Source organism: Monopterus albus, unplaced genomic scaffold (assembly GCF_001952655.1).
Source record: "Monopterus albus unplaced genomic scaffold, M_albus_1.0 scaffold135.1, whole genome shotgun sequence".
Taxonomy (NCBI): Eukaryota; Metazoa; Chordata; class Actinopteri; order Synbranchiformes; family Synbranchidae; genus Monopterus; species Monopterus albus.
The window spans coordinates 136,933-157,444 of NW_018128015.1; the positions used below are offsets into that span (position 1 = coordinate 136,933).

The 20,512-nt window shown below is 42.6% G+C and overlaps 1 protein-coding gene across 2 annotated transcripts; it reads right to left on the reverse strand.

The window, feature by feature from the left end:
* Positions 1–4,204: 4,204 nt before the first annotated feature.
* On the reverse strand, positions 4,205–17,297 carry lhx5 (LIM homeobox 5). 2 transcript variants are annotated; one of them, XM_020613615.1, is made up of 6 exons: positions 17,230–17,297; positions 16,651–17,094; positions 14,692–14,915; positions 13,599–13,876; positions 10,742–10,907; positions 4,205–6,053 (listed from the first exon to the last, which is right to left on the reverse strand). In XM_020613615.1, exons 2-6 carry the CDS (start codon positions 16,821–16,823, stop codon positions 5,704–5,706), a joined length of 1,191 nt encoding a protein of 396 aa, XP_020469271.1. In that variant the 5' UTR covers positions 16,824–17,094; positions 17,230–17,297; the 3' UTR covers positions 4,205–5,703. The 2 variants fall into 2 exon arrangements, with proteins under 2 accessions (XP_020469271.1, XP_020469272.1); XM_020613616.1 differs by lacking the exons at positions 14,692–14,915; positions 16,651–17,094; positions 17,230–17,297 and adding an exon at positions 14,203–14,669.
* Positions 17,298–20,512: the final 3,215 nt, after the last annotated feature.

Sequence of the window (20,512 nt, forward strand, 5' to 3'; positions counted from 1 at the left end):
CAGTGAAATCAAAGTATGAAGTAGCAGCAAATGAAAGTACAGATACCTCAAAATTCTACTAAAGTACAGTACTTGAGTAAATGTACTTAGTTACTTTTCACCTCTGACCAGGAGTATCTTTTTACCTATCACATTATTTGGTATCCTGAAATATAGAACTATGTTGTCTATTATCAGGATTTCCTAGGGAACAGTATTGTGGATCAACTAAAAACATGTAATTCAGAAATTCAAATAAAATAATCAAGTGTAGGATGAAGGTGTGTGTGAGTTCTGGACAAATCATTTCTGGCTTGTTTATGTTGTTGAGATAATGTTGATACTATATACTGTATGTGCCTCAGTTCATCTGCTATATACATGCTTGTGTGTGTGTGTGTGTGTATGTGCATGTGCATTAGTACTGAATACAAACGGATGCATGTTTATGAATACACACTAATACTTTTAACACTTAATTTTCTGCACTGTTGTACAAAATATTTTTAATTCGGTAGGTGTAAAACGGTCATTGCTCTAATCTGTTTTTGAATGTTTATCATCATTTTGTTGCTGTTTATTTATTTTTTTTACTTTAATTTCTTGTAACTCAAAGATGACTTCAAATATCTATATGCAATAAATGATGCAACTGATTGTTCGGGCTCAACAGAACATTTTGCCCTCTCACTGAAGTGAAGCTGGTCCTTCTGGTTTCGCTTGGACTTAATGTGTCCTAAAGGTTCTCACCTGGGTGCATAAACACTCCACCTGACAGCCCAGGGCTATGCATGGCTTATTTCTCCTCTGTTCATTTTATAGTGTGCATGTACCGCTTTATGGCATCCATCTATCTGGTAAACCTTGAAAAGGCTGTTGAAGCTCCCGATAAATCTGAGTGTGACACAGTGACAGGCCCCGATCTGCCTGTCCATGTCACCTGAAATCTCTCTCAGCGATTATAACTTTGCTCTCTCATGCATCATGACATATTCCTCACTGAAGCAGAAGGGTGTGTTTGTCTGTGTGTTTATATGTGTGCCATCAGATAAAGCAGCTCAGCTCTGAAGTCACCTGTCAAGGTGCAGCTGACAGAGAAATATACTAAAATATTGCAGCATGATACAGCTTATTTTAGATTTCTGTGTCACTATGAGTAGCTGTGATCTGAGTGAGTGAGTGTGCTCTGCAACTGAGCCTGGCATATAGACATGTTTGTGTGTGTAAAGGACTATGTGAGTGTAATTAATGATGTGTTCCCCTCTTCATAGGGTAATAGGATTTCCCCACCCCAGGCGGTAAAGAGAGTGGGAGGGGGAGAAAACAGCTCTGCGTATATGTATGTGTGTGTGTGTGAGAGAGAGAGAGAGAGAGTGTGTGTGTGTGTGTGTGTGTGCAGAGTGAATGGGAGCACTGTGTAGTGATGCCAGTAGAGGGCCTGTACAGCCGCAAGAAAAGGTAATAGCACTGTTTGCAATTTCCTGGTTTTCTGTATAAATTGGTCATGAAATGTGGTTTGATCTTGACCAAAGTTACAAATATCAACAAACAATATTTCTAAGGTGATAAAACACAAACAGTCATGATCTTTCATGTCTTTACTAAACACACCCATTAAAAATACAAAGTGATGGTGGAAAAAGTCATGACAACACCAGGCTTCCAATAGAGAACACTGTAGAATGACGTCAAGACGTTCACACCAGACATCCTAAGAATATGGCTGAGCTGAAGCAGCTTTGTGAGGAAAAGAGGCCAAAAATTTCTCTTGAGCATTGTGCAGGTCTGACCCACAGCTACAGGAAGTGCTTGCCTGACGTCATTGCTGCCAAATGTGGTTCAATCAGTTATTAAAACAGTTACCATTACTTTTTCCACCATTACTGTGTATGTTTAATGGATGTGTTTAAAAAAGACATGACAGATCATGACTGTTTGTGTTTTATCAGCTTAGAAATGTTGTGTTTGTTGATATTTGTAACTTTGCAGAAGCTCAGAACACACTTCATGACCAATTTATGTAGAAAACTAGTAAATTGCAAACAATGCCGTTACTTTTTCTTGCAACTGTGTGTGTGTGTGTGTGTGTGTGTGTGTGTGTGTGTGTGTGTGTGTGACAGGGGGAGGGGGAACAAGCGAGTGATTTATAACAGCTACTCCAGGTCGCTCCTCTCTCCCACAGCAGCACCGCAAACACATCCATTACAAAAGTACTGATGTTAATGGGGTTGTTGTGTGAGTGTGTGTGTCTGTGTGTACATGATACAGAGGCTGCGCAAGTGTGAGTGTGCACCGCTGTGTGAGTGTGAGAGTGATAACCAGATGCTGGGTGAAAGGAAGGTGAAGGTTAGTGAGGGTGTCTCCTGGAGGTTTACTGGTGCCCAAGTCCAAGTTTGCATGCGTGTGTGTGAATGTATTTGTGAGTTTACATATGTGTGTAAGTGTAGATGCATGCAGGTATATGTATGATTTGTTTAGGACCCTTTCAGAGTTGACTAATTCCAGTAGGTTGCCTTGCTTCTCTCTTGGTGCTCACGTCTTTCTGTGTTTGTGTGGACAAATATCATCATTGTGAGGGCTTTTTGATACAGTGAGGACATTCTGGGCTGGGCTGGGACATTCTGCACAGTCTACGTGACTCCTACAGATATTTTAGGGTTAAGATTAATTAGTTTAAGGATAAATTTTAGAATCAGAAATAGGTTTGAGGTAGGGTATGGGCTGCTGGTAAGCATTTAGTTCCGATGGCTAAGTTAGGGTAAAGGGCTAGGGAGTGCATTATTTCACCAGGTGTCCTCACAACTATAGAAAGACAAATTTGTGTGTGTGTGTGTGGGCGGGTGGGTGTGTGTCTTGCTCCGCTGGAGAAACTCAGCCGAGGAGATGGAGTGATAAAAATCGGAATTGAAGAAAATACTCTAGAGAGTAAACAGAGGGAGCAAAGAAGAAATAAATAGAGGATGTAGAGCTTCTTGGTAATGGACTGGTGGATGCCTAGGACCACATCCACCTCTGTGTGTGCGACAGAGAATATATAGGCTATACACACACGCACACATAGTGTCTGCCTGTCTACTCTCACATTACCCTTTACATTAAAACCAGTCAGGGGGAAAATTACTGCAGACCTGGGCCACCGTCTGCCCACCTGGCCCCACAGCGAGAGGAGGGAGGAGGGGCTGTGGAGCCAGAGGAGGGGATAAAGAGGACCGTAAGGGGATGAGGAGTTGTGGGGGTCAGAGGGACCTCGGTGAGGGACAGGGCTGCCCAAAGGCAGTGGTCTCAGCTTCATGCAAGGAGGAAATTTCTGGTCCTAGGAGCCTCTGAGAAGGCCCTGACTCTGTTACCAGGGTCAGTTTTCTTCATCTCGGTGCTAATGCAACATTTTAGATGATGACAATACCACAGTATTCAACTCCAAGTACTGCATTCAATATTTTTCTTAAAGCTGCTTTCATCTGTTTTCATATTAACAATGAATCCATTTATTATATCTAATGGAAAAGGTGATGCTCATAGTGACAAATGCAGAGAATCATTGCCCGACTGCACACATTGTTTAGCTCTTTGTTCTGGTTCCTGGCCTGCAGCTTTGCTGTTCTGGTTCATTCTCATCACCTTCATCACTGATGTTTTCAGCCACAGATACATTTTGTTTATTATAAAGAAAACATTGTACACTAGCCGTTTAGTGGCAAATCAGCAGAACAGTTTTCATAGGAATTAGTGGAAAGAGAATTAGTGGAGAGTTGCTGGAGTCCCATTCACCACATGACCAGAAAAACAACTTCACGGATGCTGTGGTTTCTGAAAACATGCTAGTTGTTGTGCCAACTTTATAAACTAAGAATATGATAACATTGTGCTTTCAGCTTGTGATTGTGCCCCCATAATAAAGGATTTATAAATATGAAAAAAATGTATGAATGAATAAACCTGTTACTGTAGTTACGCTACTCATAAGATGTACTAATCAGAATGTGGCGCCAAGCATTTTATTATTGTAGTTGGTTGGGGTAGTGCCAATTGAAAAGATCAATCTGCAAAGTAAGTTGCAACTGTAGGTAAATGTTGAGTGCAATATTCTCCTCTAAAATGTAGTGAAGTGTAACTACAAAGTAGCATAAAATGAAAAAACTGAAGCCCAACTCTTAAAACTGTACCTTAGAAGACTGCTCCTTCACAGGATGGACAGAGTCATGACATTTGAAATGAAAGACAGTTCAAGTTGTAAGAGAAGGTTTTATTACCAGTGCTATTTACATAGAAATAATACAGCCTTGCCTCTTCCCCCCCTTAAACGTGCACAATCGCACACACGCGCACCAAGCATTCAGACACTCACACATCAACACACTCACACACATTTGTATCCAAGAATATCTCAGTACATCAGAAATAAAACACATTCTTTCTAGATCTTATACAATGTCCAAAGGAAACACAAAGTGTCTTAAAACAATTTTCAAACAGCGCTAACTCACTGTTACAAGTGTCAGATGTGTTTGTGTAAGACATGTTGTGTATGATGAGACAGTAGTAGTAGTAGTAGTGTAGTTAAAGTCTAAACTTATGGGAGGATTTGTGCTGACTACTATAAAACCTCCCACAAGTCCAGAGTCCCCTCTTTTCTCAGGACTATTAATAGAATTTGTCCACTGCTGTACAAAGGTGTTACAGAGGCCTGGACTGCGCTGCTGCCTTGAGCCGATTTTGGTTTGTGTGTCTTAAAACCGTGGCCACTAGATGGCGCTGAGTGCTTCTGAGCAGACAGAGGTAATGTCACAGATGTTGTCTCCCCCCTCTTTTGTTTTGTCTCTTTAGAGGAAGGAGACCTCAGCTGTTGAAGGAGATTCTCCATTATGGGCTCAATGTTCTTTTGAAAATCATTTCCATTAAAACATGTTTTTAAAAGGGACAGTAACAAAAGGAAGGTCAGGTGAAGCAGCGTGCGAAGCAGAACTATCAGGGCTGCTTGGATGGGTGTGAGATTTGTGTATGTGTGGGTACAAGTGTCTATATAATTGTGTCCATGTTTTGAATAATGGTATAGACATCCTTCTTTTAAGCTATGATCAAGAATGCTTTCACGCATTAAAGGGCTTTACAGCTGAGATGTGTGCTGAGAAAGTCAATGCCAGAGGTGTTGTATATACGCGTGTGTGTGGATGTCGCTTCCATCCAGCCTTTGATTTGACATGTCGAGTGAATGAATGTTAAAAATGAGCAATGATTCTGACTTAACATATCCTGTCTTGATTGCCACATATGTGTTGAACATTAAAGCATATTAACGCCTGGTCCTTTGTAGAGCAGCAATAAAGACAGGAAGAGAGCAAAAGGATGAGCAAACTAATATCGCTTTGAAGCAACATTTTTAAAAAGTGTGGTGAGAAATAAGAAACTAAAGATGTCCCCTTTGGCATTTCTCTCTAATGTGTTTCTAGAGCAGTAGGAGATACTTTCGATAAAATCAAGGGGAAGGCGAGAAGCTTTTTTTCTAATTCAAGTCCAGTAATCCATGGAGTTGGAGCGCTAACTGGGCGGCAGTTTGCAAACTACCCTAGTCTTGATTCCATGTCCATCAGCTGGGAAAACCACTCTAAAAAGTCCACCAGAGAAATTTCAGCTGTACGTTTCTCTCCACAGTGTTTGTTTTCAGTTTCATCTCCTGAATTAATGAGACTGATATTCAGTCCAGGAATGGTCCAATTGGCTTGTCCTTTACCAGGCTGTGGTTTCTCCCATCTCCTGGCCTTGGTGGGACATAGGAGCACTGTAGCTGGAGTTACTGGCCAAGGAGAAGGGGGGACTGGGTCCACCCCCGTAGGCCTCCCCTGGGACAGGATGCATGGAGTTCGGTAAGCCCGGCTCCGGACTGGGGGTTTCTGCGTGGGAGATCATGTCTGCGAATCTGTGGTCGTCTGAAGGGTGGTGGCCTGATCCCTCCATGGCTCCGGGTCCAGAGCCCAGGATGTAAGGGGACTCGGCCGGAGACTGAGCCTGAGAGGACGGAGGCCCGTGAGGGAAGAAGTCGTAGTTACTCCCTGGTCCGTAATAGTCACCCTGATATTCTGTGGAGAGACAAAGGAACACGTGGGCTTAGACTTGCTATCACAGCACGGCAGAGCAGTGTGTGGCTTTACACACATCTTCAGCCTTACCTAAGTGGTGAAATTGATCATGTCCAATTTCCAGCAGCCTCATTTGAGTGTATAAACAACTCCACACCTCTCCACCTCAGTTCTCTCGCCTTTTACACACTGCATTCATCTCCCCCACTCATTCAGCTCACAGCCATGCGTGCACCTCGATGGATTCCCCTGCTGAAACTTCTGGATTTGGATGAGGAACTCCAAAATGAGATTCCAACCTCCCTACAGCCCTGCCAGGCTGATCTCGCTGCCTGGATCTCTCCATCATGTCTGATGCAGCTTCCAGCAACACCCCTCGCCCCGTCCTCACTGGGCTGTGGCTACTTCCTGGCTATAAAAACTGCTTCTCAGTATACCCAGTGACCATCATTGATTAATCCGATGATTATTTTTCTTGTGAGTCAACTGGTCTATATAAAGTCAGAAAATTCTAATAAAGTTGGCATCTTTCTTTTGCTTATTTTGTCCAAGAAAGAGCCCAAAGAGATTTACAGCACACAGCAGAGAAATGTGGAAAATTATCGTATTTGAGAAGGTGAAGCTCGTCATTTTTGCTTGAATAAAAAGCCTTTTATTTATATTCCTCCAGTAAACTAAACTTTTAAGTGTTTTGTCCTTTCAGTCCCAATCATTTTCCCCTTTTAATCACATCTCTTTCTACAATTTCTTTGCTCACACTGTTTACAGGGTCACAAAAACTCCACTTCTGCAATTCACAGTTTCAGCTTGGGGTTGTGTCGCTGCTGTGTTTTCTCCACAGTTACAGTGTTGGCTCATCGGCTCCACAGAAGTCCAATCAGTCGTGGCGGCTTGTGGTTTACACCGTTCTATTTCCATCTTTACACTGACATCGACTGTGCAGCATCACAATAGAAAATACTTTACATTGTATTTGCTTATATAATATGTCAACAGACAATTAATAGGATCTTTGTTAAGGCCCACAAATAGGCAAACACATATTCACCAAGCAAAAGCAATGGCATCTTTCATCTGTATTTTATTCCAAACCTTTATGCCACATTTCATTCAAACCACAAACAAAGGAGAAGTCAGCAGGATTGGACCTCTGGTGACCACGACTACATCTCTACTAAATCTAATCTGCTGGAGTTACTTCAGCCAGGACCAAAGTGGTGGCCAGGCCATATAATAATGTCAGGCTTAAAATTCTTCTCCTCAGGAATATTTGAGCAAACGGTCTATCATGACCATATGTGTCTTGTTGGCTTTCTCATGACATCCACCCCGAAGAGCTGCCGCAAAAACTGACACAATGAGAACAGTCACAGACGTCTTGCTTTCACAGAAAATCTCCTGCACACACTTGGATTTCCTAATATTCTCTACCTGACGTCTGGTGATGAAAACACCTTTACACCTCTGAGAGGGTCGGACACAGGCTGACATCTCCATGTACCGTATATCGTCATTTATATCTCCGACATGGTGACACCGTCAGACATTATTTATGAACGTACAGCTCCAGACTGTGCATCTTCAGTGTTGCTCAGTCTCCATGAAAAAAAAAATCCAGTTACATAGATGAGTAAATGTTAAAATGACGACGCATTTGTATTTCTGCCTCCTCTGCATTAACAATGGAGGTGAATGAAACTTTGCTTCTCTTGCTCACATCATTGGAGGATTATTAATAGATGTGAACAGTTTTCATCAGTGGATTCAGAGGAAACTGTGTGGACGCTGTGTGGATCCACAGTAACAGGGAAGCTCTTTCTTCACATCGCAGTGCTGCTGAATGTTTAAAATGTAACTTTTCAACACAATGAAATTTCATTAGCCTCTGTTTCACTAGGGAGGAGGCTGAAATGTCAGAGACAAATCTCTCACATCCTGAGCAAATACAGCCAAACATATCTGTAGATACCACTACACATAGGAGACTTTCTTCTCTTTTGGGTGAATCAAACCTTTACAGTTTCCAAGCTGTGTAAACATAATCCAGTCCAGAGCGCCAAGCCACTCTGTAATTTGGACACAGCCAACCAAATCTGGCATTTTGGAGTGTCACACAGTTGTTCACTGGAGCCTGGAAGAGGAGGCTGCTCCCCTTAAAGGAACAGTTCTGTGACATATGCTCATTTGGGATGAGAACATCAACACCACTCTGATATTTAAGGGTACAGCCACCACCTGGTTAGCTTAGCTTAGCACGGAGACTAGAAACAGGTGGGAACTGCTAGCCTGGCCCTGTCCAGCAGCAGCAACCAGCACCTCTAAAGCTCAATAATCAACACGTTATAGCTCATTTGTTTAATCTCTGTGGAAACTCTAGGGGAAAAAAAAAAGAAATAGTCCAGCACAGAATCAACTACAATTTGGTGTACACTATATAAAGATTAAATAAACAGGCTTTAAAGGTGATGGTATGTGAAGTACCAGGCTTCCAGTCTTTATGCTAAGCTAAGTGAACAAGCTGCTAGCTGTGACCCTAACTTCAGCTGGCAGACCTGTGGTATATGTAAAGTTTAGGAGGGCTGACATTTGCATATTCATTTTCTGTGCCATTCACTAAACCTATTTTGCCAAGATGTTTCTAAGATTTTTAATGTAGCCAATTATTTCCCTGTTTGCATCCCTGAACATTTACAATCCACCACCTGCCTTCCACTTCTCACCACTTCCTTATTCTCAGTCCAAAGCTACATCCTCTCTGCTCAAATTCCCTCAGTTACACTAAATTTATTCTGTTTCAACAGTACGATGAACTGAGATCGATGGCAGACTTCATCTCAGTGCCCCAGATGTTGCACTAGCATTTCCCCACCCCCACCAGATGCTCTACACACTCCTATTTCAGTCTGAGCAGGCAGAATCGAGAACTAACAGGTTAGATATATAGCAGTATGTTGCCTAATTATAACTCTTGCATTTATTACCTAATGGACATGACTTCTGGGAATTATTAAGAGAAACAAGACCTGACATGACTTTCACAAACAAGCAAATTATTCGATTCCACAAACAGGCTCCTGCTAGTTTGGCCGACCTTGAGAATAAGCAACAAGCTTGTGATGTGCACTGTGTGTGCGAGTGTGAGGTGGGTTGTGCAGGTTAAGAGAGGGCAGCGTTGGCTCTGCAAACTATAATTACACTCACACATGCAGACGCGCCATACCACACACAGGCATTCCTCCCTCTAAGCAGCAGCAGAGGAACATAAGGAAGCAGTGGGTTCAGATAAAGGCGAGCAGACTGGCCTGTGCTGCGGCGGCACAAAGGGGTGTGAAAAGCAGCGTGTGAAGAAAGCGAGAGAGATGAGAGCGAGCGATGGAGGTTTTGTCCTCTGATTTCCCCTCCCACTCCGTGTTGCAGCCTTGACGGCTCCAGTTTATTGTATCCTCAATGCCAGGGCCCCTTCAGGTAGATGTGCAGGAGCCGCTGAGAAACCACAGCTCTCGGACTGTCCATCACAAACACACTGCTGATATACATGACACTGTATCTGGTTCATTCCATGTGGTTAGAGCTGTGTTGCCGCTCACCTGCTATAATGATTTTTATTGATGCAGGCGACCAATAGAGGCTGAAATACCCTACAGCTTTTTTCCCAAGTGGTTTTTATAAGCTTTTTTTTGGAAAAAAATATTGATTTACACCAAATGGAGATCAAATTGAAATCTAGCGCATGTGATTACAAGAGAAAAAAAACATTTTAGCTAAAATAACTATCAAAAATTAATTTGCACACCAACATTCATTTGGACAACAACAAACTGAGTGTAAGGGCATCTCCTCCCCATTTCATAGCTACAAATATTTGCCAAATCAAATATGAAATGTTTTGTGAAATTAACATTCCAACAGTTTTTAAAGGCATGATTTCTGTATGCAAGGTCAAGGCTGCAAATGATCTTTTCATTTTTTAAATTTCCTGGTCAGTGAATGAACGAGCGCGACACCACGGACACCTCTGCGTACTAAGGACTAGCTTTAGAGATGATACAGCTATTAATAGCTCATACATTGTTCTGCCATGTTGACCATGATGGTTAGACTATAAATAAAAAGCATAGTTTGATATGAAGCTGTCTGTTAATACACGTTTTCAAACCGCACACAGCTGCTATTGGTTATTGCAAAGCTTTTTTTCTTCAAAACTCAAATGAATCAAAACTTCTACTATAATGTGTTTCTTGAAAAAACATCTTTTATTCAAGGAGAAAATTAACAATTTTCCAGAAAGAGGATGAAGCTCAAGAAGTGAGCACACAGTTTTTATCAAATGCAGCAATCTGAAAAAGGTCAGAAGGCACGACTTCATCTTAATTAAAGAAGGGTGGTGCCTTTCTGTAGGGGAATAGGAGGAGGAGTCAAACCTCACACACACTGGTGTTGTCTTTTATTTTGCTAGAGTTTACACCCGCTAGTTTTTAATTTATCCATCCAGAGTGTAGATAAATCACTGTGAATGGAGCTAAAATCCATGACTGCAGTGTACAGTACCACCCACCCTGCAAAACGTCCACATCCTCCAGTGTCTGACTGGAATGCGTGCATCTAGCGTTTGACTGCTCAGCAGTTTAACTTTGACTAAATTCATATTACTTGGCCCTCCGTGTATTATCACAAGTTTAATTTCTTACCTCCATAGTAACCATAGGCCGCAGGTCCTAAAATGTCTGGATCCTCCAGCCTCCCTCCCAGGGGCCTCATCCTTCTCGGGCCCCTGAAGAAGGCGTGCCGGCGGGCCCCCAGAGCACTCAGCTGCTTCATCCGTCTCTCTTTGGATCTTCTGTTCTGGAACCAGACCTGCAACAAACCGGACAGAGCGAGTGACAGTTATCAGCTGATCTCATCGTGTTGAAGAGGATGAGTCTGACCTGCGGACGTCACAGATCAGCCTCCATTTGTCCGCGTTCCAGCAGTTGCTGTTGTCAATCCGACTTCCACTACGTCAGAGCACAGACTGCGTCACGGACATGACAAGATTCAGTCGGTCCTACCTAGCATGAAAACTGCATGATGCAAACTGACACATATCAACTTCATTTGAATTCTGATCATTTCAGAAAACACTGATATTTAATTTCATGCTCACTGTTGCAGAGTTTGTGTCAAAACCATAATTCAAATTGGACTTTGAGGAACTGCTCTTTCTTTTTCTTTTCTGAGAGGTTTAAGTCTGGAAGAAGCCTTAAAATTGTTCCTATTCAGATGCTAACTAACCGCTGATCCCATGACTGGGACTGTTTGCGTCTGGCCTGTTATGATCCAAATCCTCTGACACCTTTTATTTTGAATTGTATTTACTCTCTAACAATTAGCTCTGGATTCTCATCATTTACATAAGTTTTGGTGTAAATGTTTGGACCTTGGTGTTAAATAGCTAAAAATCAACCAATCCAAAACCATTAAAATGCATTACACTTCACAGGAAAAGTCTAAACTAACCAAATATAAAAAGGAGAAATTTCCAGTGTAATATCAAAACTGCATAGGTGAGATCAATTCAGTACTGACACACAGTGAACGGTAACACCAGGGGCATTTTGCACCTTAATTCACTTGAGTGGAAAAGGGCCTTTTGTGTGTGTAATAGGAACGTTAGCACAAATCATCAAAGACCATGTCAGAAGTGAGGGGAAGCATAAAGATGCATCGTTTCTATGACAAAAGGTAAGAAGACACCTAAGAGCCAAAACCAACCACACTTTGTGCTACACTGCAAAATTAAGATGAATAAGAAAGTAATACAAATGTTCCTCAATACACAACCTAATGCATCTTAGTACAAGTTAAAATAAACATCCAAAGCCATAAATCAGAGCATAAAAACCCTATCACTAATGTTAGGCTAAAATAAACCGTCTCTGAAGAAGAACAAAGGGGATCTCAAAACTGTAGAGCTACCCACCATATGGAAGGACATATTTGCATTATAAACACATAACACATCTTGTTTTGCTTTTGCATCACTGCTGCATAATGATGTATGTTCACACCAGCTAGGCTACACCAAAGGCAGGATCCCACTGTGCTCCAGATTAACAAAAACACACACACAAAAACACCTAAACCCACTTAGGCTCTGCTCTATGTGCTCCAGCGGCAAAGGCGACACCTGCTTATTGAGAACAATCGTCTAACTGTAGGGTACATTTTTATGGAAATGCTCCCGCTCCCCTCGAGAGAGCGTTGCTTAGGGATTACATACACATGCTGGAGAAGCAGCGTGGCTCACAAGGCTCCCCGCACTGAGAGCAATGGTATTTAACACACAGTGAACGAACAGGAGGATGACGAAACAGAGCCTCCATTTTGGCTCCGAGCAACACAGCAGCACTCAGGGGTGGAGATCACACATGGATGGAGGGATGGAGGGCTGGACCGACTGACCGACTGACTGACTGACTGACTGACTGATTGACTGAGCTCTGTCGACGCACACACAGCAGCCTGCAGTATATGATATGGATGAGGCCCCGGTCTGCTCTAATAAGCACAGGGAACAGGCTGTAAGTGAGTAAGAGCAGAAAGGGTGGGAAAGGGGAGGGTGGTATGTAAATCTGTGAAATCAGCGATAATTACAGTGAGTGCACAAAAAGCCACATCACAGTTGGCAGAGATGGTGCTAATCATCCTGACACAGTGTGCACCCAGACACCGAGCACGTGTGGATCTGTTTGTGTGTCTGAGGATGAAAACGCAGACAGAGGACCAAAACAGTGCACACTTGTCTTATACTGCAAAATATGTTTGGAGCTGGAGTTCCTCTTGGCAAAAACAAAACTAACCTTTGGCTGCAGAATACTGTGGATGACTTAAACCAACTTCTGTCTGCACAAAATAAATGATGCTCTAGCTAGGTAGGTCTTATTTTCAGAGAATAAACTGATGCCTGTAGAGATGTGCATTTGCAACATGGGAACCGGAGATGACATTAATGTCATTTTTCATTTTAGCAATGTGAAAATATTGGTGTTCGGGCAATTAATTTTGAAAAGTCATTTTAAAATGCATTGCATTAAGAAAATTACAGTATCATCTGTGTAAGATTTAATTTTCAAAAGATCATAAAATGAAAATATTCATTTATTTGAAACAATATAAAAACCTGTGCCTTTCTGCAGCATCATGGGTTTCCATTGTAAACTCCCATTTTAATGTTTTAAACTCTTCCTTTTATGAGAAAACCCACTGAATTGAAGTTATTGTACGTATGTCTGTTTTCTGGTTAAGGTTTTATCATTATTATTTGAGATAACACAATAAAATCTGTGCGTCTTGGACAAGTGAAATGTGGTTCCTGCCAACAGACCACACCGAGGTTGGACCTTTCTCTAACAGATAAGGAGACCTTCGATTACATTTCAGTAAAATTAAACAGTATAGTCCTTCATTTCTCTCGAATTTGCCCTGGTCTCTGCACATCCTCCTCCATCCCGACAGACACGAAGCAGGGGGTTTAGCACCACTGACACCGGGTACAGCTGATCTTACCTGAATGACCCGCATGTTTAGTCCCGTTTCCTGGGCCAGCTGTTCTCGGATGTGCCGGGTCGGTTTCGGCGTGGCGACAAACGCGGCCTTTAACGTTTCCAGCTGCTTGGCCTTGATGGTGGTCCGGGGCCCCCGCCTTTTGGCCCCCGAGTTCTGCTCCTCATTCTCTATATTGTTCATTTCCTTATCTGAGGACGTTGAATTGTCCGTCTCTTTTACGTCGTCCTGTGTTGGGTCCTGCAGATCCGGCGATAAACTCCGATCTGTACACGACGACACTGGGGACCAGGAAGGAAAAACAAACATGAGCAAGGTCACGATCCGAAATGTCAGAGAGGGATGGCGGGGTGGGGGTGGGCTTCTGCTTTAATTAGGCCTTTAGGTGCACAGAGGCGATACAGACTGGAAAATATGGATCCAACATATGTGCTAAATGTGTCTCCTAAAATCACTCGGAGGAGATTTTGGTACGCGCAGATGATTTTCTGCCTCCTTTCAGATTAGTTTCATACCTGTATTGCATTGTGTGTTTTTGCACACTTGCTAATTAAATGATACCCGAAATAGCTAGGAAAAAAATACACAAATTAAACCTCACCCTCACCTGCAACAGAAAGTAACTGCATGCAAACGACCACATTTCTACAGAACCTAAGGACAAAATGTAGCTGTATAAACCCAGGCAGCGTGACGGGGGCTGCTGCCCTCATGAGCTTCCTATAGGCAGGAATAGACAGCGGGCAGAGGAGCAGCGCATACTGGTCCCTACTGGACCCCGGCCTACAACAACAGAAAGCCATTGTCCTGTGGAGGTAAATATTGGAAGCATTCATCTGACAAGCTTGTTGTGAGATGCTCCTCACGGAGCGCTGGAAATCTTCTACAAAAACAAAACCAGAACATTTAACGCCTCCAAAGCCGCTTCCTTTGTCCCAGGAAACTGTCATTTAATGAATGCGTTTTCATAAAATGCATCCACACTGGTTATTCATGCTAAAACGTGGTCACAAAGATGAGATTTGTTTTGCGTTTTCAAATCGAACAGGAGACGAAAACAAACACACGCATCGCGGCTTGTTAACGCGTTGATTACCTGAGTTCAAGTTGACTTCCTTAATGGTCCCGGAGCTCAGATAATCTTCTTTGCACACAAACTTGTTCTCGTCTATCACATAGAGTTCCTCTCCCGTGGACAGCTGCTTGTTGCACACCATGCAGGTGAAGCAGTTCAGATGAAACACCTTGCTTCGGGCTTTGCGCACCAAGTCGTTTGGCGAGATTCCCTGCAGACAGCCCGCGCATTTTGTGCCAAACCGCCTGGATGGAAAGGGAAAATGTTTGTAAAGTTTATGTTTATGGGGGTTTTGTTTGTTTGTTTGTGCCCACACGTTGATGATAGTAACCTACAAACAGCTTGTTAGAAATGACTGAAAACATATGATTTTAAAATTGGTCAACTCACAGTTAAAATTTTAATTTTATTATTAGTGAAAATAAAAGCCATTATTTATATAACAGTTTGGTAGTAAATAAATCGAGCACTGAAGCATCTAATAGGACCAATATTAACAAGAAATTAAATTTTAATAATGCTTAAAAAAATTCTAATTTCCAAACAAAAAGGCAACAAAATAATAATAACAAATTTTGTTCTTGGTTACAGATCATTCATTTATGATAGCTCACTAAACAGAGTAATTGTTTTAGCAGTTCTGATGGAGCTGCTCTGACAATAACCCCACGCAAAACGTATTAGTGACAATCACCACATTGTAGCCGAGGATATCTGACGGGATTAAGCAGAGTAGCAGCATTTTAGCGTGAAAATCTTCTCTTAATCCATATTCACCCGCTTAAATATTGGGTGCGAAGACTCATCAATTTCATACACAAATAGCACAAATAAGAGAGTCCCCCTCCTGATTGACTGGATGAAGGAGAGGGACTGAGTGAGTGCGGGAGGAGGCGGTTTTGCCATTTTACTATAAAAGAAGTGAAGGAAAACGGTTCGGTGTTTCCAGTTATTTACCACCTGCACCGAGGAGCTGCAGCAGAGGCTGCAGGCGCACACCGGGCCCACTGTGCCCGCGCTCCCAGTCGGCCTGTCGGGGGTGCTTAAGCCTTTGGGTGAAAGCATTCTTTCTGTGGAGCATTGTTTTAGCACTAATGTAACCTTGTCTCTCCATTTGCAATGGTATCGCTTCACTGTCCCCTTTTCACATGCATGGCCAAGCCTCCCCCAGCGAAGAGGCACAACTGTACTTACACAACAAATGGACACATTAGGGTGATTACTGTTTCGCCTGGCTAATGGCTGGCCATTTAAAAATCCACTGCTTGATGGGACCTGCGCTAATATGATGGCCAAGGCCGTGCGAGGCCAATAATAGCCCGTCCCAACAAAGGCGTATGTGTCTTTGGACAATTTGGGGGAAAATAACTGACACATACAAATGAAAACGATGCTAAGAGAGAGTGCGACGGGACAAACAAGGGCTTCACTTATCACTCAATTACCTGAAACAGTTTTTATGTATTGTGAAGCGGTTAATGGCCCAATGGCTCTCTGACCAAATGTTGTCTGGATCTGGAAAATAGATTTGGAAAAAAAATGCCAAGCACAAAATACCCGTGGCTCCACTATGAGATCAAATTTAAATGTCCTCTTTCTTATTGTAGAGGCCCCATTGAAAGGCCACACGTATGTGATGTGACCAACATTTCACTACAAGGATTAATTACACCGTCAATTTTAAATGAAAGGAATTATTAGTTATACTTTTATACTTGAACAGTCGCTTTATTTTTTCCGCATGTACATTAATAACAGTGACCAAAACCATTTTAAGCTAGAACTTAGTATTTTGACCCCTGTGCACGAAGGTTACAAAGGTTTACGCCGGATTTTGTTTAGCCTTTTTATGTTATGATTTTATTTTTAAACCTATTTTGCCTCCAGAGAAACATCGAGCTCATCGCCCTAACTGTGGCGCTGGGGCGCATTTTGTTGGGAAACTGTTCTGATGAAGTCTGAATGCAGACACCCCGTTACCTGAAAAAGTCCATTTTACAATAGAGCTTTCCGTCCCTGGAGAAGCACTTCTCGGTGAGGTTGCAGTTGCAGTCACAGCACTGGACGCACTTGGCGTGCCAGGCTCTGTCCAGCACGTTGAGGAGGAACCGGTCCAGGATGGGCCGTTCGCACCCGGCACAGTGGACCATCATGTCTCCGGCCTGCAGGACGCCGAGTGCCGACCTTCCCACACGGACTGCGCTGCTCGGACTGGGGCAACCCGGGTCTACGCGGAACAACGTCTTGGCTCCGGGAGGTGTGCTGTCAGGCGAAAACTGGGGGAACCTCCCGTTGAAAGGCAGCGGAGTGACAATCCTCGAGAACTGTTGTAGTCCGGGTCCTGTTTGGTTGCTCTCCTGGCACTTTTCACAATCCACAATCCCGCGGAGCGGAGGAGGGATTTCAGCCACGCCAGCTGATGAACTGCGTAATGGACAAACCAGACATGTTTTCTCACGAACACACTGTTAAAACATCATTATTCAAATGTGTTTATTTCTATTATTTTATCCGTCGCTCATGCTTTGTTTCGGGTCCACTCATTTCCTCCGGGCTCACCTCACGCCGCCACTTTCGCATTACTGTGCCTGGGTTATCAAGAGGTTTTGCCAGCGCGACGCGCATCCTGCGCTCAGATTGGATGACGCCCTTGTTAATTCCCGTGGCAGGAGGACCAATCAGAGCGCAGTTGTTATGGTTACACGTCCATAGCTGTAGCCTCCGAGCGGACCTGAATCACACGCCGTGCAGAAACACCAGGGCCATGAATGCAGGGTGTTTCTAGAGGTGCTTTTAGAGGCCAGCGTCCATGTGGAAGGTCTCACGGATGGTTGTGGGGACATCACTGGCTGTACAGGCGGCTGCAGAAGGTGGAACCCAAAAGCCTGTCCGCAACATTTTATTTTCTTGGACCTTACATTTAAAAGTCCAAAAATAAACGATGGTTGTGATTTACCTGCACATCAGGCGAGGCGTGCGTTTTTACATGACACGGCGCTGCCACTGAAATGAATGTGAATAGATGCAACAGGAGTGGGAGTAGCTGAACAAGAGCTAATGTTACACAACCTTACAATGGCCTTGTGACAAAACGCTCCTGCATTACACCGTGGCTGTGCGGGGGGAAAGGGGGGGGGGGGGGGGTCTCTTTCTCATGCAGAAAGCTATTTACAGGGAAATGCGATGGATTAGCTGAAGCTCATCAATAGGGAGCGCCTGCTCACCCGGTGCTTTACAGACTGGCCACCAATCGAAGGGAATTTCAATATTTACCTACATCCTCGTTTTGTTAGTTGCAGTTAAGCAAACACGCAATTCGCTAATTCATGTTAGTGGATGAGTGAGACTTGTTTAAGTATTTTCCTTCCACGCTAATGATGATTCATTTGAATGACTTTAGGTGTGAATTTTGACTCACGGGCCATTGAATACAGATAAACAACAAGGTGGTTCGTTTTAACATCTATCCATGAGTCAATTTAACGATCATATTACAATTACATTAACTGGGCAGATAGTTTTGTTCTGACCTATTGTACATATGTTATTTGTCTGTCACACACACACTCCTGCAAACAGAAGTATATAAAATGTATTCACACACTGTTGGAGTGAGATGAAATACACAAGGATTAAAGGCACCCAACACCACAAAGTCACATCACAAAATGCCAAAACAGTCAAAAGTGCATTCATCAGTCTACATGAATTAAATCGATCGTTTCATGTATTTGTTTTATACAGTGTGGCTCCGATGGCATTAGTACCCCTGCAGAGGCAGATCATGAGGAATTGTTTAGTGTTAGGCTGTACCGGAGATCTTTGAGTTCTGAAAATCATTTTCGAGCTGAGGTTAACAATTGTTTAGGTCCTTTTGATGAAGGAAAGCAAAGCAACAAATTACTGAAAAAGTCTAGTTTGTGTTGGCAGGACAGATGCTGCTGAGTCATTTTTGCAAACACATCTGTATTTCCACAGGGAGAAGTTTAGCTGCTCAGTCTCAAAGCACCAAAGTCAAAGTGTCCTTGTCTTGCTCAAGGACACGTTGCCATGTGGACAGGAGAAACCAGGCATCAAACCATAACCTTACAGTTCACCCACACGAACACTTGTACCTTCTGTGGCCTGCTGGATATTTGTTTTCTTTACATGATATCTCATGTTTGAAATCTTCTGTAGAACCATTACAAGCTTCCGCTTCCCAGCTGCTGCACAAAGTGTAATTAGTGTTTTTCCTATCAAAATTATGCCCCAGATACCAAGTGTGGATTTATGCTCCAGGTAGCGGTAGTTTAACCTGGGTTTTCAGGCCTTTGTAGAGACAAGGCTGAATGAGTTTGCCCAATTATCCAAGCTCCTAGCACAGTGCCCTTTAGCCTGAAAATGAGGGATGGACAAAAACCAGAGGGGGATTCAGGAGGGGCAGATTAAAAGCCCATGGTGGGAAAAAGAGCATGTGAGGCAAATGCATCCAGTCACCTCCTTGTTTGAATGTATCTGCGTTGTATTGTGTGGAGGAATAAAAAGCTGTTTGCCCTTGCTTTGCTCTGCTTCCTGTGCACACCAAAAGAGCGAGACACTCACCTGTGGAGAAGAGCGACGGAGCTGTCCGTGGTACCAAAGGCAGGCGGCACCAAGGACAGCAGCAGGCTTTTGTGTTTTCACTGCATGAGCACAGACTGTAAACAGTAGCTGTAGATACAATGTACATATTAAATGGTTCCTGACCCCTGTAAATTGAAAACTGGCTAAACTGCAGCCTAAGGTCAGTGGTTTGGACCCCACTTTTTTCATCTATATTTGGTTGTTTTGCATCTTTGTGTTCATTTTGAATCTGTTTTTTTTTTTTGCTGTTGTTTATTTGTTTTTTTTTGTAGCCACTTGCTTTGTGATTCCTATTAGTCATTTTTCTATTTTTAGCTATTTTTGTTTCTCCTTTTTAGTCACTTTGTAGCTATTTGTGGTTATTTTTGTCTATGCTGTATTTGTTTTTGTTTATGAGGTTCTCTTGCATGTCCTTGTGCTCATTTTGCATCCCTTTGTGGCCATTTTGCATCTATTTCTTCATCTATCTATTGCTGGCTGACCTTTCAACAAGAAATATTAACAGGGCTTGTGTCTCTGCACTAGTTCATTCATGATTTCATGCTGGTATAGGAACAAAATCAGTGTATTGTTTCTACATAACTTTGTTAGTCCGTTTTCCTTCAAGGACTTTTTACTTTCTACTTCACTTCGACGAATCCTATGATGTTTTTCATGTTCTAAAGATTTGCGTCAGTCTGCAGAAGTAAACCACACTAATGAAAACTTAAAGGGATAGCCAGGTTAAGTTCAGCCTTTTTAAATTCTTTGAAAAGAAAAACGCTCAGAACCTTTTGTTTTAGCTCGTAACATTTAGAATGTAATAATTCGTTCATGTTAATGTCACTGTATCATGAAGGAAACACCGCCATGTCACTTAATGGATAAATAAATTTGTCCTCTTTAGAAGCAAACTAAAAGTCACTTAATCAGGAAAAAAGGTGTCACTGAAAGTCCACAGAGGTCCAAAGTAAAGCTCATTTACTTAAACCCTGGAATTTCCACACAAGCACAAATCTTTTCGGAGAAGCCTTCACACAGGTCTGCAGCGCTGAAGTGGCAGATTGTTGCCATGGAAGAAAGATGAGAAAACCTTCAAACCAAGTAAAAGTTATGGAGGATTCCTATTGCAAGAATAATTTTTATGAACCATTTTATAAATTAATGCAAACATTATTAATTATTTACTTTGAAGCACGGGAGTTTTGTTAGTACACTGCTGTTTACGCGTGCATACAGACAACACATTTTTCAAGGA